Below are 26783 nucleotides of genomic sequence, written 5' to 3'. Positions count from 1 at the left end.
TCCATTTTGATCTGACTTTTGTGCATGGTGTCAGGTCAAGGTCTAAGCCCATTTTTTTGCATGTGGTTGTCCAGTTGTGCCAGCACCATTTGTTAAAGAGGCTTTCCTTGCTCCACTTCACATCTCTTGCTCCCTTATCAAAGATTAGATGTTTATACATTTGAGGTTGTGTGTGGGGATATTCCACCCTGTTCCATTGGTCTGCGGCTCTGCCTTTGTTCCAGTACCATGCTGTTTGAATTGTTACCGCTTTGTAGTAGAGTTTAAGGTTGGGGAGGGTGATGCCTCCCATCATCTTTTTCCCAAGAATTGTTTTAGCTATCCGTGGGCGTTTATTGTTCCATACAAATTTCAGGATTGATCCGTTAGAAATCATTCTTAATGGTGCTTGGGGGGAGGACCTTATGATATGCCACAAATCATCCCCAATGTACTATTGCTGTGGCCCATTAATCTCTTTTGAAAATACAGAATTTGCTTTTCTCCACAAAAATATTTTTATACTTCATTGTTATAGTAACACAAAGCAGCTCTATGACTTAGAAAAGGAAAAGGATCTCTCCTTATTACATAATATATTACGGACTTGGAAACAAATAAAATCCCTTAGACAACAACAAGGGTTTACAAGTACCCCAGTAAAGGTACAGTTCCAGAGGTGAGTAGATCCTCTATTCTCTTTGAACTCCAGAAGAGGTGTCTGCAGACTGTTGGTGTTTAACAGTAACTAGGAGAAAATCAAGAAACTTAACAATTGTTTTATGTAGTCAGTGAAGGATTTATATCTTGGATGTATCAGTAATTCTTATAATTTGATGAGGCAGTTCAATTTAAAAATGGGCCAACAATTTTAACAGAAACTTCCCTAATAGTATATGAACATAGGGGTCTGGAGCAATAGCACAGCGGGTAGGGCGTTTGCCTTGCATGCGGCCAACCCCGGTTCGATTCCCAGCATCCCATATGGTCCCCTGAGCACTGCCAGGAGTAATTCCTGGTAAAGAGCCAGGAGTAACCCCTGAGCATTGCTGGGTGTGACCCAAAAAGCAAAAAAAAAAAAAAGTATATGAACATGTGAAAAGATGCTCAACATTTCATGTTAATAGTAAAATGCAGTTTTAAGTCAGTGATATAAACCACATGCCATTAGATTGTCTAAAATATAAAACAAAACAAAATTGAAAAAAGAGAACAGCAAATGCTTGCAAGGATGTTGAGCAACAGGAACTCTAATTGGTGTCTGGTAGTAATGCAAAAAGGAACAGCCACTTTGGAAATAATCTGGAAGTTTGGTTTTTTTTTTTTTTGAGTTTCACATTGTGCCAAAAGTTGTGCTCCTAGATTAAGCATGTAACTCATAAAAACACATTTAGTGCAGGAAAATAGTCATAATTAAAACATATACTGTTTAGTAATCAGGCTGTTTGTGAAATAGTTGCTATGTTCTTTCAGTTACTGTAAAATAATTGTCTCCCTACAACCTATTGTTCAAGATCTTTAGTCAAAACTGTAAAAGGTTGGCATAATTTTTTATAATTAAGAAAAAGATTTGTGAGGCCTGGAGCGACAACACAGCGGGTAGGGCATTTTTCTTGCATGCAGCTGACCCAGGTTTGATTCCCAGCATCCCACCTGGTCCCCTGAGCACCGCTAGAAGTAATTCCTGAGTGCATGAGTGCATGAGCCAGGAGTAACCCCTGTGCATAGCTGGGTGTGACCCAAAAAGCAAAAAAAAAAAAAAAAAAGAAAAATAATTGTTTTGATTATTATTTTCCTACAGTATTTTCCTTGGCTTGGAGGTGGGGAATTTTGCTAGCAGTTACCATGCAGTGCCAAAGATGGAACCCAGGGCTCCCACATGCAAGCCTGTGCTCAAGCCCTTTGAGCATCTCCCCATTTCTCACTTTTATAATTTTTAAAGGTACTTCTGACAGTTTCTAAACATGGAACTTTGTTTATCTTAGACCTCTAAATTCATTAAAACTTACTATCTTGACCCTTGCCTTTAATCCAGTCTTCTTCAAACTTTACTACTCACAACCCCTTTCATCTTAGAAATGCACAACACAGGTGAGTGCTACCAGAAAGAACCCTCCAAACCTCAAACTCTTTATGCATTTGAGTTTGAATTCATTTTTGGTTACGTGTTCAGAAACCTTTACTCTCGCCAAATTTTTCTTGACTCCACACTGAGTTACATGAACGCATATAGGGTTTTCAAACCACAGTTTAAGAAGCCAGGGTTTAAAGCACTCTACTAGAGCCGTGCATAATGAACTGCTGAGCACAAAAGGAGGGCCACAGATGCCATAAATTGTTCAGAACAATAGCTCCAAATCAGTGTTGCATGCTCACACCTATATCCTCCCGGCCACTATTCTAAACACCCAGCCTGCCTTTACATTTGTTCTTGACATTTAACTTTTGACTTTCTTTTTCTTTTTAATTTATTGAATCACCATGTGGAAAGTTACAAAGTTCTCAGGCTTATGTCTCAGTTATACAATACTCAAACACCCATCCCTTCACCCGTGCCCATATTCCACCATCAAAGACCCCAGTCTACCTCCCAACCCCCGCCCCCCAACCCCCATCCCCGCCTGCGTAATTGATAAATTTCACTTCATTTTCTCTTTACCTTGATTACATTCCATAATTCAACACAAAACTCACTATTGTTGGAGTTTTCCCCCAAGAAAGACAGCCCTACTGCCAATGAAGCATTTGATAATTAGTTTTCCATTGCTAAGACTGGAGAGAGATGAAGTCCCACTGTTTCAGGTACATAGAATTTTTTCCCCCTCCTTCTCGCGCCATCAAGTTCATGCCTGCTTAATAAATAGTCCTCATATTATGGCTGACATCACGCCGCCTGACGAGAAAAAAGGATATTTCCCATCCTCGGCTGGCGTGGGGCTATGGCTTAGTTCACAGTCTAGAGACATGGCTGCAAGCATTTTCTAGAACCAAAAGTAGTTCCTCCGGATTCTGGTTGATCTGCAGCAACGTGGCCGCACAAGAATGTGGTCATCCAGGTCGAATCTCGGTGGAGCATGCGCTGGTATTGGCCCAAGACTGCCCAAGTGTCCCGCTGTTCCAAGTACATAATTTTTTTCCCTCCCATTCCCGAGCCTCTAAGTTCGTGCCTGCTTAATAGACCTCATGATATGGTGGACGCCACACCGCATTTCTCCCAGAAAAGGGAAAAGAACCGAGAAAGGATATTTCCTTTCCTTGGCCGGCGTGGGGCTATGGCTTAGTTCACAGTCTAGAGAAGTGGCTGCTACTTTGATTACCTTCAATATTTAAACAAAAAACTCAGTATTATTGTTTGGCGGTTCCCCCCAGAGTCAGACCTGCTAAAAAGGAACCATTTCATATTGCTGACAATTAATAGATATTAGGTCGCACAGCCGCGCGGTTTTAATTTTTTTGTATGAAGTCCAGGGAAAATTCTGCCAGTAATTGCATCCCTGCTAGCTTTTACTTCCCTTTTGTGGTGCTCATATGATGGAGAAGCCTGGAGAGAAAAACCCTGCCCCACTGGCGGAGTATGAGCCAGGGGCTCGCATCATTCTGTGTTCTAAAAAACGACTGTCGCCTTGCTGCGCCCAATAAGGAAGAGTTGAGAGAGAAAAACCCTGCCCCGCTGGCGGAGCATGGGCCAGGGGCTCCCATCACAGCCTGGAGACCTCTCTCAGAGCTGCTCGTGTCCAAGTTAGTTCAATTGCCTCCGGGGTCGAGCTTGTGCAGCCGCAGAAAGGCAACCTTTGACTTTCTAAGCAGACTTTTCTTTGGAGTTTACTTCTCTAGATTCTTTTTCGATAGAATCGTGACAAACACCTAAGCTATCAGGAAATACCAGCCTCCTCCTAACAATTTTCAGGAGGGGTTCCAGATAACTAGAAATTTATGAAATTGCTAATAAAAGAATGCCTGCTTTCTAAGGTTTTTGTGAGATCAAATGTGTTAATATATGTAAACTAACTATGACATTTGTTTGACACCAACTTAGTTATCTAGTGGTGGTGGTGATAGTAATACTAGGAACTGTTTATTCGTAAACTAGAAGGAAAACTGTGATTTGCCTTTTAATATCAATATACTTTCCCTAAAACATAATCATATTCTTGTAGTTTTAAAAATATAAGAGGAAGGGAAATGAGAAGAAATCTAGTGTATTTGTTTGGTTGGTTGGTTAGCTTTTTTGGGTCACACTCGGCAATGCTCAGGCATTACTCCTGGGTCTGCCTCAGGAATTCCTCCTGGTGGTGCTCAAGGGACTATATGGGATGCTTGGAATTGAACACGGGTCAGCCGAGTGTAAGGCAAACGCCCTACCCACTGTGCTATTGCTCCAACCCAATCTATTGTATTTTGTTTGTTTAATTATTTGTTTTGGGGTCACACTCAGCAGTGTTCATTGGTGACTCCTGGCTCTACACTCAGGATCACTCCTGGTGGGCCCAGAGAACTATAAGTGGTGTCAGGGACCAAAGCCAGGTCAGCCACATGCAAGGTAAGCACCCTACCCACTGGACTATCACTTTGGCCCCATAGTGTATGTTCTTAAATTTATTTCTCTCATACCTTTAGGTTACCAGTAATAGATTATTACTGAAGTACAGATTGTCATCAGAGAAGAAGCTTCTTGGTGCCCTTTAAATAGAATCTAAACACTTAAATATAAATAGGGAGAAATAAAAGAAAATTGAAAAAAAGCTTGTTCCATTAAATATATGCACACTATCATTTTCTCAGATTGATAATTTCCTTGCTATCTAAAATTAATAGTAAGAGATTGGTTGGTTGTATCTTTTGGTAAACTAGCAGTTCTATATTATATAACTAACTTCTATTTATGCTTTGAATAATTACATTTATTATTAATTAGGATGGAAATGAATACATATGATGAACAAAAACAAGGAGAAATGTCACAGATGTCTAAGAATGAAAACAAAACTGAAAAAAAAACACTTACAAATATCAAAAACCAGGAGGTACTGATACTGAAAAATGGCTTTCAACTCATAATAACTAGTTATAATATTTATTTTTGATAGAATTGGAAATATTTGTATTGTAATAGTAAAGTAAAGTGATAAACACAAGCTTAAGAACACTTATACTAAGCAATGAACTAGCATAAATTATGTGGTTATGTGATTGCTTTTAACCTTTTGGTTTCTAGAACCCCTCATCTGTAACTTCAGACCTTGAAGAAACAAATGTTGAAAGAATAAAATCAATGACCTTGATTCCACAACTTTCTTTTACTGCTGAGTTAACAAACTTATCCAAGTGTTCAATGTAAGCATTTTTTAAAGAATTATTTCTTCTGTATATATTATCCATTGACTGTCTTATACTTGATAATGGTATTATGTTCCTGAGTAAGTACCGCAATATGTGTCACTTTTTAAAGACTATTTCGGTATATCATCACCAATGTCTACCTAGACCTATGTAACTGGTACCTTCCTCTCAGAATGGGAGAATTTATACTTGCAAAAAACTAATTACTCAAGGTCATAATTCTGATTCATGAGTAAGATGGAACATAATCAGTCTGACTTGATTTTTGTTTTGCTTCGTAATCTAAAATTTTCATGCTAAATTAAATGCATTCTTTTGTGTGTATGTGGCGGGGGGGGTGGGGGTGCGAGGTGTTGGTCACACCCGACGATGCTCAGGGGTTACTCCTGGCTCTGCACTCAGGAATTACTTCTGGCAGTTCTCAGTGGACCATATGGGATGCCATGGATTAGCACTCCCTCCCCTATTACATTTTGAAAAGAACAATATTTTACATCCATTAACTTTCAAGAAGTCCTAAAGGTATATTTGATTTTTAGGTATGAACAAAAGAGAAGAGCCAGTATTCAGAAGCTTAAATATTTTATTAAAATACTATATAATGATAAGCAAGTTTCTTGTACTTCAGTATCGCCCCTACAGTTTGATTTTAAAGTCATGTTTCAGCAAATTTTCAATATTCAGTTACTATATTGGCCTGAAACAATTTGCTTGGAGGTATGCCATTGTCATTTGTTTTTGTACCTTATTTTATGCCAAACAATTATGAAGTTCCTGGTAGCTACTATCACATGCGATATGTAATTTCATTGGTATTAAGGGGTGACTGTTCTATATGGGTGGCAGAATATGTACGGTTTGTATATTTATAATTCACATTTTTAATTGTGATTTGTCTGTAATGCTCCTACTTTCTCCTGCTAAAATTCCTTCTAACCCTGGATATTCGGCGTTGCTATTTATTTGTTAGTGAAGTGAAGAGGATTGTTTAAACCAGCAATTTTCAACCAGGTCCAATCCACAAGTGTAAAAAGGTTGGAAAGCACTGGTTTAGCAATTCTGTGTAGTGTATCTACTGTAAATGTTGGCCTATTTCTCCAAATTGCCTAAGCCCTGACTCGTGATTTCAGACTTCTGTTGTATTTGGTTTTTAGTGGTGATTCTTATCCTATCCCTCTCCTCCCTATATCCCCCTCTCTCCATCCCTCCCCCCTTCCATTCCCTTCCAAGAACATATAAATGAAAGACTTTATCTTTAATCTTATTCTTTGAATAAGATTTAATCTTATTTAACCTTTATGGTCTTTGGAACCTTACATTAAAGAGAAAATAGAATGATAGAAAAAAATGGAGACAGACTTCTTCTAGACAGGTTTCTGGACCAAAAAATATGTTGGCTCTGTAGAATTTAAACTTGAATCAAGACCTGAAAGAGAAGCTAGGAAGGAATAAAGATTACATTATGACTATGTGGGTGTGTGGGGTTTGAGGGTGGGGATAAGGATTATAATTGCAAATCTAAAATCTATTTTGCAAACCTGTTTATTGTATGACACCTAAAATTATTTCACTCTATTCCTGATCAAAATCCATGAACTATAAATTTCTCCTTTTCCTCGACAATTGAACCATTTTTTAGGTTTATGAAGTAAGCAAAAGGAAAAGCTTATTGGCAAAACTATATATACCCTTACCTAGCAGCACAGAGCTTAAAAGCAAAACTATTTTGGAACATATTGAGTTTAGTTCTGATAAACTGGTCACACCTGCATATGGAGGAGTAGGAAGCAGTAAGTGTCTTAAATGATTTCTCTCCCAAATTTATGATTTCTATATCCTAAATGACCCTGTCATTTACATTAAAAATAATCCCATATTTACATTGATTAGTCAAAAATAAATCAAAAATTTTTAGACATTAAACTGAATTTTCCAAAACTCTGTCTTTAAGCAGATCTTTGGGAAATCTAAATTTGGGAGGGGGGAGTGTTGTTTTGGGTTTTTTGTTTGTTTGGGGAGCTGCATTCTGCAGTGTTACAGTGCTTACACCTATCTATACCCAGGGATTACTCTTCTTGCGATTCAGGGGATCTTTTATAGTGCAGGGGTAGAACCCAGATGGGCTGTGTGCAAGGCAAGCGCCCTGCTCCAGCCCCAGGAAATGAAAGTTTGGATTAGCACTTGTGGTTTTGCTGAGTCATGTGATACAAGAGCTCTATAATATTTCCTGGAGCTCTTCTTGAATAAATAGACTGATTGCCTCTAACTCTTATTTAATGAAGTCCAAGATGTTCTGAAACATATTGAACTGGGAAGAGGGAGGAAGAACAGAAGGAAACGGAAAAGAAGAGATAAAAGAGTAATTTTCTTTTGAATCATTTTCCAATTTATTTTATTAGTCATGCGATTAAGTTGGCATGTTTCTGAGAACGCTGCCATTCCTCTCCTCCTCTTCCAGAAGCTTATATTCATCTTTGTATGGGATTTGTAATTGCTTACACATATCTAATGAAAAGAAAAAGAATTATGGTGCAGTATGTGAAGAGAAATAAGAAAATAAGTATGTCAGAACCTAGAAAAGGAGGGATGAGATATAAGTGAAGATGAAGTAGAAAAATAGGATTCTGGGGGCTGGAGCGATAGCACAGCGGGTAGGGCGTTTGCCTTACACGCAGCCAACGCGGGTTCAATTCCCAGCATCCATATGGTCCCCTGAGCACTGCCAAGGGTAATTCCTGAGTGCAGAGCCAGGAGTAACCCCTGTGCATTGCTGAGTGTGACCCAAAAAACAAAACAAAAAAAATTTTTTAAATAGGATTCTAGAGACCCAGGTGGAAAGTCAGGACTTGAAAAAATTTGGGAGCTCTAGGAACTTGATCCAAGTTCAAGAAAACTGTTAAGTTTTCTGGAATTGAGAGAGAAAATGGACAGGGAGAAGATTCAGGAATGTTGGGAAAAGGAACACTGAATAGCTTGTCTATATTTCTCCTTGTCAGCAGTTGTTTTTGACTATGAGCCACTCCCAGATAGAATGGCTTAAAAACGTCAAGTTATAAGAAGAGAATATAGAGTTATTCATCTCTATATATGTATTCAAATCAGAATTTTCCTCTCAATTTTTCAAAGTAGTCTTAGATAAAGATGAGGGAAAGATGAATAATAGAAACTAAGTCAGGGCTCTCTTTATGTCCTAGGTTCTACAAGTAGGTGTGTGGGGGGGTGGGGGGGATCTATATCTATTAATCAGAATGCACATTTTTTTAAAAAGTCATTTGTTTTTAATACTTTATATAAACAGATGTGCCCTTTATTATTGAGGGAAATAAAATGGAAGAACTTTGTCTTTTAACATCGGGAAAACTAAGCTATTCTCTTTCATGGAACTTAGATGAAAATGGAATCCCACTGACACCTGTATCACAGTCATTGAGATCTGCATACTGCAGGTAATAAATATTTATGCTTGAAAAGTAACTTCATATCTTAGCAAAGCATTAGGAGCAATGTAATTTTAATTGGATGTATAATTTTGTACTTATATTTCATAAGCATATGAAACCTATATTGTAGTTATAATCACTCTAATAATGGAAATTGGTATATTTATATTTAAAAGAATATATCTCCCCAATGCTGAGGATTACTGCCATGTGGATGATAAGGGAGACAGTTACATTACTCTTAACTTGTAGGCAAGGATGAAATCTCCAAAGGATTTGATTTCCAGCTCTGTTTTATGTGTGGTATAGTGAAGGATTCTTGGGGAGGTCAGGACTGGTAAACTCTTCATGAGCTGTATTCTGCCTGCTGCTTATGCTGGCTTTCTGCCATCCTGACTACAAAAGAGACACAAATTACTATAAAGACAAAAATGTAACTCAGGAATCACTCCTTTTGTGGATCAGGCTGCACCCTGAGTTACACTTGATCTACTTGGCTTGTTAATTAACCCTTTCGCTGGTGTTCAGTGTTTTAGAGCTCTGTTGTTCAGAAATGCTATGACACGAGTGAAGAACCATGAAAGACAACACCTCTGTTTTATCCTTAAACTCAGGGGACAGGTAAAATTTGTCTTTAAATACCTGTAATAGGAAGGTTTTACCATGTATAAGATGTAGAACCCATATGAAAATTTACTAAATTCTCTGTGCTTAGTGTCTTGAAGAATGTAGATGCCAGAGGTGTTCCTGGAATTCCATGGCTCATCAATACACAGAAACTTTTTGAATGGGCAAATGAAGTCAGAATTGACCCCAATAATCCAGAATATTCGGATCTAATGGAAATTATTTTGGTAAGTTGTAACCTAAGCATCAATATTGTCATTTTTTTCTTTTATTTTTTTTTTTTTGAGCCACACCCAGCTGTGTTCAGGAGCTGCCTCTGGCTCTGTGCCGGGAGAGCTTCCAGCAGTGCTCGGGGGCAGTGTGGTGCCAGGAATTAAACCCAGGCCTCCCACATGCAAAGCACACACTCAACCTGTTGGACTATCTTGCCAACCACTTTATTTTCTGTGATTCAAACTGTGCTACCCTTATGCTCCTCATAGTTTGGTGTATTTTTAGGCACTCAGAGACATATAAAGACAAATCTGATGACAGACACAGTTTTCAACCAACACACTCATTTGCAGTTCAATGCACAGTTTAGCAGCTGGAATAATTACTAAGGGAGGCCTGAGTATGTGACTATGTGAGGTCTGATAATTGTTCCTGTAGGCTGATCTTCAGGTTAGTTGCCTTATTATTAGACACTGGGGACATAAAAATGACTTATAGATACGTATCTTCCCTCATAGACTCTTCCTACTTGTACTTATCAACAATTTTACAACCACTAATATGCTATTCTCATAGCTTTATTCATATCATTCCCTTTGCCCAGAAGAGCACCCAAAGTGGCTATTTTACCCATCCTAGAAATCATATAAATGCTTCCCCGATAACTTTAGTTAGATAAGGGATCTTCCTTCCTTATCTTTCTGTTGTTTTTATAGTCTTTTTTTTAAATGTAAGAGAACTGTTATTTATTCAGCCATTGATTAAGCTGATTGAATTGGGCATGAATTTCACATTACTTTTTTTTTATCTTTTAAAATGGATATTTGTGAGATAGATCATCAGAAAGCTGTTTATAATTGGGTTTCAGTCATACAATGATCCAGCATCCATCATCCACCAGTGTACATTTCCCATAACCAATGTCTCTTATTTCCCCACCACAATCCTCCACCCCCCTGCCCCCCATCCCCAGCCTCCCTCTATGGGAGGCACTTTACTTCTTCCTCTCTCCTCTTCCTTTTGTGCAATATGATTTGCAATACAGGTGCTAAGAGATCATGGTATTTGTTCAGGGCATTCAGTATTTTTATCAGGATGGTAAGGCTTTTCAATCAGATGGCCACTTTGGAGTGTGGATGTCACTGCCAAGGCTTCCAGAAGAACAGGGAGGTGGGAGGAAGTAGTCCATCCCTGCCCTGAGAAAGCCTGGAGATTTCAGTCACAAAACCTGCATACCAAAATTTTCAAATTATCTTGGTGAGGTCTGTACTGAGACAGTGGAGTCAGGCCAGGGATATGGTGGTGATTTTGGATTGTGGAAGCAAGCGGTTTCTGGGGGCTCTGCTTGGGCGGCCACAGTCAAACCTCCCCCCGTCCCCTAATTTATCCTGGTCTGTTCAGCCATGTATGAGTCCAAGATTAACTGCGGCTTTTGATCTCTTTCAAGATTTATCTCTAAGTCTCTGATATAAGGTCAATAAATGAGCTTGTATACCTGAGCTGGAGGTGATTTGTGGGTATGGCTCCCTCATACTTAACTTTTGGCCATTTAATTTTTTTAGTAAACTTGGTCCTAAGTTATTGGATTCCAGCCAAAGGCACAGCGACAATTTGGGGGAAGCCTGAAGGCACCATCAGGCTGCTGATGTACTCGCCCCACAGGTACAGGTTGACCTGCTGGGGGCACCAAAACCTCCATAAAGTCTATTCTGACTTTTAGTACGATTTTTCATTCTTGTGTTTTACCTTAACTTATGAAACTATATCTAAGAAATCTTTGTTTCTCTTAAGGCATCTAGTTCTCCTGCATATATCATATTTTGACAATAGCATTTATTGAATAAAGCAATATCTAAATAGAGTATTGCAATTAAACTTCCCTATAATCATAGCATCCCAATGATATGCTGAATTGGTAACCAGTGTACAAAAATGCTGACTCTTTCACAACTCTTAGTGTAACCAGACATGAATACTTTCATCTTTTTGTCTGGTGTGCAATACAAATTTTTTTTTTCACTTGGGGTATGGCCTGGAAAAGGTTGGAAGCCATGTAAATTGGATACAGTTTAGTGTGCTTTGTTTTTTGGGTTTTATTCTTTTTTCAGCTCCTATCTTTGTATAGACCTAATTACTCTTTGTATACTCCTAATTACTAATTTCCTCCTTAATAAAAACTCTATCTCATAGTTGACAGAGAAAGCAATGCTTTTTTTAATTCTTGGATTTAAAGAGTTCAATATTTAAGTATACTTTTAACATTCCATATGTTTTACAGTACATGAAACATAAGGGGCAGGATACTCCAAAGTATTTTCGGCTTGAACAGTTGCAAGATGAATTTGACTTTGTTTCTGGAGAGCAAATGAAAAAAAGTAAACGTTTCCAGTTATTGCAACTTAGAAGTTCTGGTCAGTTAGACATTTTTCTTCAACAGATTCCCCTCTATGATAGCGAGATTCCAGATTTAGTTTTCCAGGTACTTGGTTTCTATTTGAATATGGTTTTATTATATAATAATATTTAAATATATTAAATATTTTAAATATTAAATATGAGAACTAATGCTTTAAATAAGTCTTAATTTCTTTTTAAGTTTTTTTTTTGAACTGGTAGTCTGTGAGCAGATTTTCCCCTCTCTAAGCATTAAAAATGTACAGAGTTTGGTCTGGAGCAGTAGCACAGTGGGTAGGGCGTTTGTCTTGCACGCAGCCAACCCAGGTTCGGTTCCCAGCATCCCATATGGTCCCCTGAGTACTGCCAGGGGTAATTCCTGAGTTCAGAGCAAGGAGTGACCCCTGTGCATCACCAGATGTAACCAAAAAACAAAAAACAAAAAAGTACAGAGTTCCCAAGATTTTTAGAAACAAATCCCTTAGTTTACCTTCACAAGTTACTTGTCGAAACCTACTTTATAATGAATTAAAGATTTTTTTAAGTATCTTAGTTTTCTATAAATTGCATTGTTACTGTCAAAAAGTGCACTACTAGTTTAAGATGTTTTTGTGTAAAAGAAAGAAATACTACCACATCAAACCTGTACGTAGATTATAAAGCACATCTCTATCACCAAACCTTCACAATGTAAAAGTAAATGAGTCTCGTGCTTATGTGGGGGTGGTGTTCTAGAGCATGCTAGCATACACATTCAGACCAAATCAATTGGTATTTGGCTTTCAAAAGCATTTCTCAACTATTAACTTTGTTTAATCTCCTGTTTTGAAACCTTAGGAACTTCAGTTAGTATGCTATGTAAAGAATGGTCTTGGTTTAAAATTAAAAAAAATTAAAAGCTGGAGAGTATTAATCCTGCTGCTTCTCTGAAATATTGAGTTTATGTGCATAGTTTTCCTATCACTTTATTTTAAAGTAGGATTTATTGATATCATCGACATGTTTTAGAGATACAGTTTCAGCACACCATGCCTACAACCAAACAGCCAGTATCCCTGAACCACAGATCTAATATTTTTTTAAATTTTTTTTTATTGAATCACTGTGAGATACACAGTTACAATACTGTTCATGGTCGAGTTTCAATCATACAGTGTTCTAACACCCATCCCTCCACCAGTGCATGTTTCCCACCTGCAATATCCCCAGTTTCCCTTCCATCACCCCCAACTCCCCACTCTCCAGCCTGCCTCTATGGCAAGCACTTTTCCATCCGCCTTCCCCCATTTCCCTTCCCTTCCCTCCCCTCCTCCCTCATTTGCCTCACCCTTCCTTTTGGGTATTGTGGTTTGCAGTACAGATACTGAAAGATTATCATGTATATCCATTTACCTACTTTCAACACTCAGTTCTTATCCAGCATGATCGTTTCCAACTATTATTGTCATACTGGTCCCTTCTCTGTCTTACCTACCCTCCACCCCCTACATACTTGTGGTAGATTCCAATCATTGACCAGTCGTCCTGGCCCCTGTTTTCCTTAGCCTTGGATATTAGCGTCATGCAATTTTTTTATATAACACAAATGAACACAGTCATTCCATATCTGTCCCTCTCCTGACTCATTTCACTCAGCATGAAACTCTGTATCCATCCATTTGTAGGCAAATTTCATAACTTCATTTTTCCCAATAGCTGCTTAATATTCCATTGTGTAGATGCACCATATTTTCTTTATCCAGTTGTTTGTTCTCAGGCACTCAGATTGTTTCCAGATTCTGGCTATTATGTATAGTGCTGCAATGAACATAGAAGTACAGCTGGTATTTCTCCTGTGTGTTTTTGGTCCTTCAGGGTATATTCCCAGAAGTGGCATTGTTGGGTCAAATGGGAAGTATTTTTTCGAAGAATGTTCATATTGTTTTCCCAAAAAGCTAGACAAGTTGGCATTTCCATAAGCAATGAATGGGAGTCCCTTTCTCCCTACATCCGTGCCAGCAGTGGTTGTTGTTCTTTTGGATGTGTGCCAGTCTCTATATTGTGGAATGATATCTCATTGTTGTTTTGATTTGCATCTCCCTGATGATTAGTAATAAAGAACATTTTTTCATGTGCCTCTTGGCCAATTGAATTTCTTATATAAGAAAGTTTCTGTTCATTTCTCATTTTTTAATGGGGTTGGATTTTTTTTCTTGTAAAGTTCTATCAGTGCCTTGAATATCTTTAATATTAACCCCTTATTAGGTGGATAGTAGTTGAATAATTTTTTCCAATCCATGGGCTGTTTTTGTATCTTTGACCACTATTTTTTTTTTTTGATGTGCAGAAGCCTCTTAGTTTAATGTAGTCCCATTTATTTATCTTTGTTGCCACTTGCTTGGTCAGTGGTATTTCATCTTGAAGATGCCTTTTAGCTTCAGTGATGGAGGGTTTTGCTTATATTTTCTTCTGTATACTTATGGATTCAGGTCTGATGTTGGTATCTTTAATCCATTTTTGTTTTGGTTTTTGGTTTTGGTTTTTTGGTCACACCCAGCTATGCTCAGAGGGTTACTCCTGGCTCTGCACTCAGGAATTACTCCTGGCGGTGCTCAGGGGACCATATGCGGTGCTGAGAATCGAACCCGGGTTGGCTGCATGCAAGGCAAACTCCCACTGTACTATTGCTCCAGCCCCCTTGTTACTGTTTTTGGCATATCAAATACGCCACGGGTAGCTTGCCAGGTTCTGCCCTGTGAGTGAGATACTTTGGTAGCTTGCTGGGCTCTCTGAGAGGGCGGAGGAATCGAACCCGGGTTGGCTGTGTTCAAGGCAAACACGCTACCCGCTGGGCTATTGCTCTAGCCCAACTAATATTAAGAAGTAGAATTAAGTTGTTAATTAAGATGTTAATTAAGTTATTGGATTAAGGAGAGGAGAAACACCCCTAGGTGGCATTTTTTTCCCTTGAGCCTGATGGACAATCAGGAAGGGCTTTTGATATGTTGATTGTGCTGCCTGACTGACAGGTGTGGTGTCTAACCCCAGTGCAGGGAGTTGGTGATAGATGGAAAGAGACCAGGTAGCAAGATGGAGCATGGAGAGACTAGGAAGGGGGACAGAGAGAGAAGAATGTAGGGGAAGAATGCAGGAGCAGGCGCGTGGAGAGATGAGAAGAGCCGAGGCTGCGAGATGGACATGGAGAGATGAGTAGGAGAGACAGGAGGAGATGGGAATGAGGGTCAATGTGAGACTAGAATGAGGGGCTCAGTGAGACTGGAACTGGCACTTGGGGAGAATGGAATAAACGGCAACTGATCACCAACCAGCTTGGCCCTTGCTTCCTTCTTTCATCCACCCATGGCATCGGCCATCCCGGGTGGGCAAGTGGTCCGGGTTCACCAAACATGGAGCAGCAAGAGAGAGCCGCCGGGATCTCTCTAGCCACCTTGTGATTACACACGATTGCATTGGTCTGTGGGTCTGTCTTCATTCCGATACCATGCTGTTTTAATTCCTACTGCTTTGTAGTACAGTTTGAAGTTGGGAAGGTGATGTCTCCCGTCTTTTCTCCCCAGGGTTGTTTTAGCTAATTTTGGGGTTATATTGTTCCGTATGAATTTCAAGAGTGTTTGACACAGATCTAATTTTGTTTTTTGCCTGACTGCTCTTTCACCAAGATTGTGCCTCCAGAGCCTGCTCTCTACCATTCTATGGTATTCTCTCCCATTTGTTTTATTTTTTTAATGACCACGATGTAGATGCTACATGAAGAACATGTCCCAGGCATATTCATGTCATCATTTTCTTAATAAATGTTTGGGAATCTTTCAAGCAGTGCTCATGAGGCCCAGCAAGAACGTCTAGTGACATTGAGGCTAGATGGTTCTATGCTGGGGCCTAACTGTGGTACTGCTCAGTGGGTCACCAGGGCTTCAATGGTGTGATCTGGGGGCAACAGATGGTGTCAGTGATTGTATATGGAGCCTTGCACATGCAAGGCATTCACTCTTAACCTCCTGAGTCATTTCACCAACCCTCGCCATTTTTTTACTTAACTTAAAAAGATGAACCTTTTGGGTAGTACAGAAGAAATATATACAGTATATCAAACTATGGTCACAAACTTTTCTTCACTAATTCTCAAAAAAAGAAAGAGTGGTAAGAAATGGCTTCCCTAATTGTTAACATGCTTGCCAATGTCTACTAGATATAAACTGAAATGAACTGTCCAATTGCAGGTTGTCTTATCAGAACACCATTATGTTCCAGAGGTTAAAAACAACTTTCTTCTTTGCTTAGGAATGTGAGAGTTGGACAGAGAAGGAAATATCCATCTCAGATGTAAATATTATTACCGCACAAAGAATTGATTCTGCCAATTTTCTAAAAGAGGTAACAAAATAGCCGTATCAATATTTTTGCATATATTTTTCTGAAAAGTTATTGACTAGATACCAATATTACACTCTTCCCCAAGTGACATGGACAAATTCACTCATCAACTGTTTCTGATCACTGAGTTTTTGCTCTCTTAAGGCCTTCTTTTCAGATTTAGTTATTTATCCCTATAAATGTTAAATTCTCTGATGGACACAGGTTAAGTTGGCAGTAAACACATTGTTAAAGCACATTGTGTTTGGTGAAAACTTCCCATTTCCAGTTAGCCCTAAAAGTTCACTTTCAGAGATGCCCCAGATTTTGCCAGAATCCCTGCACATTGCCCTAGACCACTGATATTTAGGGAATTTGGGGGTGGGGGTAGGGAATTTTAACAGTATAAAAAAGCTACAAGAAGGAGACACAGAATATTAGACTTATGACTCAATACAGAGTCAGGTTTACAGAACATAGAAGGTCAGGTAAATCACTCATTGAATTTCACTCCTATTTCCTTTCTACTGACTGCTCATCACTCCACCCAAGACCTAGAGAGCTGGGACGAGAGCTGGTGGTCCACAGTATTAGCATAGTGTCCACCTGTCTTCCTAGGACAGTGTCCTTCACTCAGAAAACATTGATAAATGTTTAAAAGATCAATTAAGTTCAGGATAAAAAAAAAACACAAGAGCGCAGGTTGTTTCTAATATTTCTGCAAAGGTAGAAAATATCACCCCAATACACAGCCTTTGCTGTGGAGTGTTAGGGTCCATGATCTCAGGGATGAGTGCAACTCAAATGCGAAAGCTCAGCAGAACTTTATTTTGCACCAAGCACAGTCCAGATACTGATCAATCAATTGATCAGAGTTGTCTCCCAGAGAGTAAGTTAGCCCCTACATCTCCAAGCCCCTTTTATACCCCGAGCCCCAACTGTCAACCGACCTATTCCCTGATTGGTGGGCCAGCTCGGGATTGGCTGCCTTTTCCTGGGTCTGCTATTTCAGTTATTTCCTTCTCTTCCCCTACTGGTCTCCCAACGGCTGAAGTTGGCAGTTATTCCAGCTAAGTGACATTGAACACTTGAGTAGCCTTCTAGGGTAATGTGCAAAGAAGCAAGGAGCCAGAAAAAGACCTAAGAGAGACTTTTCAGATTTCTCCTGGAGACCCATGAGAAGCATCCTGGTATAACAGGGACTCTTCTAGCCCCACGCGGGTACAAATGAAAACCTATCCTGACTACCCTATCACCTTTGGAGCATGTAACCCACTCACCAAGCCCCCACTTTATTTCTGTGTGAAACTGAGAGTAATTATGCCTGTTTACCTTTATTTCCAATGTCAGGAGCAAAGAAGAAAAGACCTCGAGCACCCCACTAATTGGACTATTTTTTGTGAAAGGGGTGGGGAATAAAAGGAGTTAACTGTAGTTGCCCTGAACCTAGAGGTAGGCCTCGTAACAAGCCAGTGTTCTCCCCACATTTGTCATCGTGGCCTGTAAGGCCATATTGTGTTTAAATTCTGCTGTGGGGCTGGAGGTGGTGGGGGGTTAAGCACAGAAAACATCCTGCTTTCGACGGAGTCCAGTGGTGGTTGATGCTGGGATGGCAACAGGAAAGAATAATGTCCCAGCTGTCTCAAGAATTATTAGATACAGAAATGTTTGCATCACCTCAGTTTGTCCCTTTCATTAATTTGCTAAATAGCTGTCTGTTGAGATAACTTGATTAGGATCAGTCATTAAATTAAATTTTGGGATTAGAGTAGTAAGAAACATACGAGAAAATCCCCGCCCCCTGGGAGGAAGTCTTACCAGTAGAAAGTCAGATGCTGAGCAAAGCACTGTTGTGTTAGAGACACACATGTACGATGAAGACTAAAGTCTAATTAAAAGACAGGAGTTCTGTGTGTGGGAGTGGGGGTGGGGGTGGGGAGGATATACACTTAAAAATAGTTGTTAGAAAAAACCTTGAATTTAGATGTTTTTGCATACCTAATTATCCTGTGCCAAAATATATACACGTATGGAGGAGATTAAGTGATCAGGAAAGATGATGAGAAGATACACTAAAACAAAAAACAAAAAACTAAGTAGGTGAGGGTCTGTGAGAACATTCTAGACTGAGGAAACCATATCTGAGGAAGGAGTATTACTGCCTCTGTGGTGCCAAAAAGGAGAGAGAAGTGGAGGAGTGGGTTGAAGTGGGTTGAGGTTGAACATGATAAGTAATAAGTAATGTTTGGGTCAGAGGTGTGTAGTTCATCTTCAAGGAAAATGGTTACCTTATGATAGAGTAGTTTTTAGAAATATTTTTCCTATTATTTTCCTACCACCCCACATTCCCAGCCCTTTCAAGCTGATCACTACTAGACTGTAGTTTACATTATCTCTGAAATGATTTGTAGCAGAACAGAAGGCTGAAAATGTCCTCTTCCTGGTTTGATGTCTGAAAGTCTAAGCCTGTTGAGAGTCTAAACTGTTGAGAAAAGCTAGGAGACAGAGAGGGCTTTCCTCAGATTGTAGAAGAATTTCAGAGCCGTTGGAAATCTCAAGTCTGTGGGTTATACAGGTAGGAAGATCTTAGTGGGAATGACCCGGTTGAAGTTACACATTTCTTGCCAAACTGACAAAATGAAAATACTAAGTCAGAATAAGATCGACTCAACAGAAATAAAGAAATGTGATCATGCTTCTTTTCAGTTGGTGCATCAAGATTCATGTTGACTACAAATAACTACTGTAAAAACACATTCACAAGGTAGATAACCTTAGTAAACTGCTTCTACCCATGCATACTGTGAGACAAAGGAAAAGAGCAGTTTAAGATGGTATGAGATGTGTGGAGGGACAAGAAGAAAAAAGAAAAGATGTTTAGATGTGACCTGTTTAGGAATGATTGCAAAAAGTTTAGTAAATATAACCATATTTTCACGTATCTAATCCACCTTTCCATATATTTTTCCTAGAATTTTTTTATTTTTTTTATTTTTTTAATTAGTGAATCACCGTGAGGGTATAGTTACAAATTTACACATTTTTATGCTTGTGTTTCCTTCATACAATGTTCGAGAGCCCATCCCTCCACCAGTGTCCATTCTCCACCACCAATGAACCTAGTGTCCCTCCCACCGTCCAATCCTGTCCCCCGCCACCCCAACCCACCTCTGTGGCAGGGTATTCCATTTAGTTCTCTCCTTTTCGGTGTTGTGGTTTGCAATAGGGGTATTGACTGGCCATTGTGTTCAGTCTCTAGTCTACTTTCAGCACGCATCTCCCTTCCCATGCGGGATCTCTAACCACATTTTACTTGGTGTTCCCTCCTCTATCTGAGCTGCCTTTTCCCACAGCATGTGAGGCCAGCTTCCAAGCCATGGAGCCAATCACCTGGTACTTTTTTCTACTACTCTTGGGTGTTACTCTCCTACTCTGTTATTTTATATTCCACAGATGAGTGCAATCTTTCTACGTCTGTCTCTCTCTTTTTGACTCATTTCACTTAGCATGATACTTTCCATGTTGATCCACTTACCATATATTGTTTTAAAAAACAGTGACACCAATCATATTGTAAATACTTAATTTTAAATACAAACTGTGCATTTCCTTAAATCCTAACCTTTTTTTTATAGATGAGAAGGTTGGTAATGAAGAAAATAATCAAAGTTAAGAAATTTAAGTTATCAGATATTGTGACTGATTATGAAGAAATTATATCTGCAAGGTACATAATAATAACTGCTATTTAAATATCAAATATAAACCTTTGTGCTAATAGGGTTTTTTTGGTAATGTATTTCCATGAGGTGCAGTTACAGACTTACAAACTTTTGTGGTTATGTTTCAGTCATACAATGATCAGCACCCATCCCTCCACCAGTGCCCATTCTCCACCACCAATGATCCCAGTGCGCCACCTCCACCTCATCCCTCCACCCCGCCCTACTTCTTGGCAGAGCACTCCCTTTTGTTCTCTCTCTCATTTTGGGTGTTGTGGTTTGCAATAGAGGTTTTGAGTGGTCATCGTGTTCAGTCTATAGTCTATTTTCAGAACTGTGCTAATAGTTTTAATGCCCTGTATCAAGCTCTATTTTTATATTAAGTTGTATCAAAAGTTGCCATTATAAAGCTGTAAGTGAAAACATAGTAAGTTAAAAATTTGGTCATTTTATAAAATTGCATGCTTTGCCACAGTTATAATACATGTTTCCAACTTTGTACTGTTTTACTTTCTAATACTTTCTTGATTGATAAAAAGGACATTTCAGATAGCACTGTAGCACTGTCCTCTGTTGTTCATCGATATGTTCGAGTGGACACCAGTAATGTCTCCATTGTGAGACTTGTTGTTACTGTTTTTGGCATATCGAATTCGCCACGGGTAGCTTGCCACGCTGTGCCATGATACTCTCTGGCGGGATACTCTTGGTAACTTGCCAGGCCACCTTTATTCCAAATTGTTTTTGCCTTAAACCAGTCCTACCCGAGACTGCTACTGAATATCACGGTAGCCCCACACCCTAATCATGTAAGCACGCCATTCACAACTGACTCCCCAGGCAGGCACAGGCATTGTGACCACAGGCATGAGTTAGAGAAGCTGACTGAAGGAATTCAATCCTCCTGCTGTCCCATCTGTGAAATCTGGAGTAGGAACAAGAGTGGGGATGCCAGGTTTCTGAGAATATTTGGAGATTCCTACTCTGACCATTTTCATTGGTTCTGAATGCTGAAACTACTTTTGTTCTGTTTTAGCCTTGGGAATAAGTGAATGAGCCCATAAAGCTATAACACATGGATCTGTTTTCCGTGGAGGGGGGGAGGGGGAAGGTGGGGGGAGGGGGAGCATTTTAATCCAGTAACTCCTGTTTCAGAGCCATGTTGGAAATTTGAGAAATCGAAACAGTTTTGTGGGAGTGATTCCTGAAGAATGGATAATATTCAAGAGAGCATCAGATTTCACGGTGTCGCTTTCCCATCTCCTCATCTCTTCTTGTACCACATTTGTAAAAATCTTGGAACAATCACATTATCTCTTTACAGGACATTGGACCTAGCCGCATTGCTGTATTTAGAAAAGGATTCCTTCCTCGAGACAACTCTGCCTCACCTCCACGAGGAGAATGTACAGAATAATGGCCTTCTTAATTTGGGGAAGGTGCCTCCCAATTGGTGCTCAGGAGGCCTAGAGGTCTGTTCTCTGGAGATTCTCAGACAGCTAAGAGTGCAGTTCAAAGCAAGGGCCATGCATTGCTGGGGGTTACCCAAGCTACACTGGTGCTGCTCTAGGGCCTACAAAGGCACATCCTACAAGTGCTCAGGAGCCTCCAACACTGCATCTGGTGATTCTCAGGGAGACCATGTGGTGCCAAGGTCCAGTCAGGTCAAATATATGCTAGTCATGCACCTGTAACCCCTGAACTATCTCTCCGGTCTGATAGTAGTGATATTTTTAATGATTATCTTTTAAAACTAAGTTATCTGTGTATGTGCAGCTAATCACTGTTTACTCTTTAGCCAGTTGACACATGCTGTTTATAAGCTTGTTGAACAAAGAAGAAAGTTAAAGCCTCAAAGAAAGGAAAGGAAGAAAGTGGGAGCGCAGGCTCTCTGTGATGGAGATGTTAAGATTCTTGTCAGAATACTGAGGGCTTATAATATTCCTGCCAGGAAAGTAACCATAAATAGGTAAGCCAAGATGCACCAGTTTTTAAAGTTGTCAAAAATCTATCTTTACTGCAACTTTCCAGTCTTATTTGTAAAACTTTGCCTTTATTAATGCCCAGTGTTCCAAAAAAATAAAAGTTGAAATTGGGTAGTCGAACTTAATTTTGTTGTCAAGTATTGAGAATATTCAGGGGTTTGAGATGCCCAAAGTAATTTAAACATGTATGTTTTGGGGTATATATTTTGGGGTGCTATATTAAATAAATGCCTTTTCCCCGTATTCTCTATTGTAAAAAATTGTAAGGCTGCTTTTGCCAGCTGCAGTGTTTTTCACTACTGCCCCTCTCAGTATTGAAAAATACATTACTGGAGAGAACAGAACATTAGCTCTGTTTTGGACTTGTCATTTTTGTGAATATTTGCAAAAGCATGAGCTTATGTGATCTGCAAAATCACTTCTACAAGCATCAGGTTTGATTTGCATTTCTTCAGCAGAGAGTATATGGGCCCCTGGTGGCAGACTCTAGAGGGTGACCAGTTTAAGGCATCATGAATAGCAAGTGTTCCTGTATATTGATTGCATCCTGAAGGTTTGGTATCTCTTACATACTTAGTTTCGTGTATATTTTATATATTATGAATATTTAGTACCCAAGTGCCTCAGGAATGTTAAATATCCCTGTACATACTTAACATATATGTGCCATACTTGCCTATCAAGTGTTTACCAGATCTTGTACATTCTCCATTTGTGTAACAATATTTTGCTTACTAGCTACTATAGTTAAGCCCTCTTAATTTCCAGGAATGTAGCTCAGTGGTAGATTTCTTGCCTTACATGTATGAAGCCCTGGATTTATCATCCCAGAGACTGTATGTAAATATATATATATGCATGTACATATATGTATATACATCCTATGTTTTAATAAGGTACTATCTTGTATAATAAAATTTATATTTTCAAAATACACACACATTTCAAAGGATAACTCTTGCGAAATGAAAGAAGAATCATTTAATTTTTCTATAATAGATTTATAAAAGAAAATGTTGTAATTCCCTCCCTGGAACCACATGGTCTTCTAGTACAGCTGGGATGATCACTGAGAACTGATAGGTGTGAACACCAAAACCAAATTTAAAGAATGGTTTAAAATAAATTATTTTATAAGCACCAAAAATAGAAAGACTCTAATTTTAGTGTTACTTGCCTTCTTTTGCTGACAATCAATGAAAACTGTCACTGACTAGATTCAATCCATAGTTTAATATTTAAGATCCACTATGCTAGACTGTGTCAAATATCAAATGTTTATGTTTAGCAACCGAAAGAAATAATATTTGAAGCAAATATGAAGATCTGAGGTAGTTGAATTATACCACTCCATAAGTAGGTAAGAAAAAAACATTCCCATCAAAACTGAAAGTTTGTTTCTATTTTGCTTTTCCTGAAGAGCCTTGGATATGCCCACTTACTCTGGATCACCCATGCCTTGCCTCAGACATAAACAAGCAATCAAGTCAGTAGCCTCAGATGACAACTTGAATGATGTAAGTACTTAACACTCCATAAAATGCAGTTTTGATCATATTTACCCTGAATTATAATTGACTTCTAATTTGTCTCTTCATTCCAGCTCCCTTGAGCTCCTAGGTTATCTGCCATAATAGTGAAAGAGCTCTTTATAAAATGGAATTCTAAGCATTTCATTTTTTGCTCACCAGATTTCAAAGAATATAAAGTATAAGCTGTTTATAATGGAAATAAAATCTTTAATTACCTGGCCAATCATCTACAGATCTCATATCACCCCAAAGCAGTGTCATATCAGAATAACACACACACACACACACACACACACACACACTGTCATCCCGTTGCTCATCGATTTGTTCGAGCGGGCACCTGTAACATCTCTCATTGAGAGACTTGTTACTGTTTTTGGCATATCCAATATGCCACGGGCAGCTTGCCAGGCTCTGCCCATGGAGGCAGGATACTCTTGGTAGCTTGCCGGGCTCTCTGAGAGGTGTGTGTGTGTGTATATATATGTATATATTGGTTTGGGGGTCATAGGAGTATGAGTTAGAGTTGCCCAGAAAAAGTCTTGTGTTAAGCTTCAGCAGACCTGTCAAGTGACATGGGCTTCAAGATTGCCCTCCTCACTCTTATCCAAGGTCCTGAATGACAGCTAGGGGTTCAAGATGCCAGTACCTGATAGCCCCCAAACCATTCTGCCTATGGTCACACAGGCCTGCCAGTGGCTGAGTAATCTGTTTGGAGGGTGGGGAGAGAGTGTCAGTTTTATGAAGAAACTAGGGGGCTGGAGTGATAGCACAGCAATTAGGGTGTTTACCTTGCATGTGGCCAACCTGGGTTCGATTCCCAGCATCCCATATGGTCCTGTAAACACCACTAGAATTAATTCCTGAGTGCAGAGCCAGGAGTAACCCCTGTGTATCTCCAGGTGTGACCCGAAAGAGAGAAAAAAAAAGGAAAGAAACTAGGGGGGTTAGTCACAGACCATGCCTTCTAGGGCTTAATGGAGGCGCAGCAAACACCTCTGTGAACACTGTGCTTTGTGAGGTCTGCAGCGTACTTGTTGATTCTAGCTGTGCCTCCTGGCTGCTTGCTAGCCGTCAGATATGGACTTACAGGAGCTGTTCCTCAGCTACATATTGCTCTACCCTTAGCTTGAATTGAATAGAGCTCATTTAAGGAAATTTCCTTCAAAATGTTTCTGCTTCCAAGAGAGATCTAAAAGTTTCCAAGAGGCCATGGAGGGGACACTTGTTGCTAGTGCAGACCCTTGTATTTTATAGTTTTTTGACAGCTGTTCCAGCATAAAGTATAGAAGTGTCACTCTGAGGAGCTAAATTGATGCTTAACCTTTCCTGATTTTTTCAGGACAGAATTCTGTATGTCTTAAAGCCTCGACAGTCTCTCCCTGGCTATTAATTCTCACTCCCCCTCCACCTCTACCAATCCCACAGTTCCATGATCGGGTTGTACACCTGAGACTTCTCTGCCTGCCTGCCACGTGGGGTTACTCTATTAGGGAGAGTGTCTCTTCTCACCAGTGTCTTGTTCAACACAACTACAATATCTGGAAATATGTTGATGTTGCGTTGATTCTTCCTATTCAACCATCTTGGCCCCATGATCTTGTTTACTAAGTGAATTAATGACTAATGATTTTCTGGAAAAACGAGAAAAAGTCCACCATTCAGTTGTTAGCCAGTAACCAAGTAATTTACTATGTTCTACCTTTTGATCAACTATATAAAATGTATCAATCTCTAGTCAGTGTTTATTGTATTTCTTAGGACACCGTACGTCCTTTTGTAGAAGTTTCCTTTCAACACACTGTATATGAAACCAGTATTGCAAGTGGATCTTATCCATGCTGGAATGAAGAAATTAAAGCAAATTTTATGTAAGTTCATGTTAGTTTTCCTTTAGTACCTAAAAAGAAGAGCAATAACATTTTCCCTTGACTCATTTATTGAAAATAGGTTTCTTTTGAAAATATATTTTATTTTTAAGCTTTTAAATTACGAAATATTCCTCTATAGATGTCAATGAATGATGTATATAGAAATATGTTATAAAGAAAAATAATAAAATACCTATCTACCATTCAGTATGAAACATAAAATATTACCAATATGTTTAAAGGCCCTTCTGTGTGAGTACTAGTTGTGTCTTTTTTTCCTCCCAGAAGTCATAATTTTCTATGTATACATAAATTACTGTCTATGCAACCATAAATTTCTATCTATGTAACCATAAATTTCTATGTATCCCTATTGGCTTTTTTCTGTTGTCATTGTAGAGATAGGTCTGATTTATTCATAGATATTTTCCTATTCTTTTTTGTTTGTTTGTTTGTTTTGTATTGGGGGCATACCGAGAAATACTCAAAGCTTTAGACTCAGGAATTACTTCTGTGTCAAAAACTAAGGCTCCCAGAAGGGCGTGTGCACTCGCGGGCTCTCCGGGTGGCTCTGTCTCACCACCCGTGTTTGGTGCTCTGGAACCGTTGTGTGTGGCTATTGGTCAAGGACAGGTGACGGAAGGAAGAAGGCTCAACTGGTTGCTCGATCAGTTTATTCCATTCTCTCTCTCTCTGCTTCTCTCCCAGTTCTGGATCTCTCTCTCTCTCTCTGGATCTCTGGATCTGGCCCCCCAACCCACTCTTACAGCCTAGTTAATCCCCCCAGCATGAGGGGATTGGGGCTTACACATAGCTGTGGTCACCATCAATAGGGGTAAGGTTCTTTTTCCTCAGGGGATGCTTCTCCTAGGACTGATTCTCTTTCAGCAGGAGGATCCACCCAAGGGCGGAGTCCCATGAGTGTGTTTCTCCTCTCTTCATTCAGCAAACATATAAGCATTCATAATATTAATCATTTTGTATCGACACAATAAGAAATGCATTAAGGCTTATAGAATTGCTCTCCTGGGGCCATCTCGATCTCAGACTACAGTGCTCAGGCCAGATTAGTCTTTCCTATCCCTAGCAGGGTCCTAGTCTCGTCATTACTTTTGGAGCATGACAGCATTTGTCCATGATAAAGCTCTTAACTTATAGTTAAAAATTAGGCACTTTGGCCAGGCCCATCCCGATACCAGGGTAGCACATAATTCACATAACTCACCGCTTGCCCTGGATCTGTCCCGTCCCTCGTCACCCTGCTATTGGGGTGCTAGGAACTGAGGGCAACTGAGGCTTAAGTGGAGAAAGCAGATGCCCGGGAATG

The 26783-nt window shown here is 39.5% G+C and overlaps 1 protein-coding gene across 1 annotated transcript in view; it reads left to right on the top strand.

The window, feature by feature from the left end:
* Positions 1-26783, top strand: part of CC2D2B (coiled-coil and C2 domain containing 2B) — an 86381-nt gene that overhangs the window by 18655 nt on the left and 40943 nt on the right. Inside the window, 13 exon segments of the mRNA XM_055119375.1 lie at positions 518-658; positions 4895-5003; positions 5195-5313; positions 5859-6036; positions 6959-7109; positions 8618-8765; positions 9475-9613; positions 11878-12078; positions 16275-16367; positions 19982-20073; positions 21867-22037; positions 23474-23570; positions 25347-25456. Coding sequence (XP_054975350.1) covers positions 518-658; positions 4895-5003; positions 5195-5313; positions 5859-6036; positions 6959-7109; positions 8618-8765; positions 9475-9613; positions 11878-12078; positions 16275-16367; positions 19982-20073; positions 21867-22037; positions 23474-23570; positions 25347-25456 — 1749 coding nt within the window.

The sequence above is a fragment of the Sorex araneus genome, chromosome 11, assembly GCF_027595985.1.
Source record: "Sorex araneus isolate mSorAra2 chromosome 11, mSorAra2.pri, whole genome shotgun sequence".
Lineage (NCBI taxonomy): Eukaryota > Metazoa > Chordata > Mammalia > Eulipotyphla > Soricidae > Sorex > Sorex araneus.
Note: the sequence above shows the minus strand (reverse complement) of the source record. Positions and strands in the feature narration are given on the sequence as shown.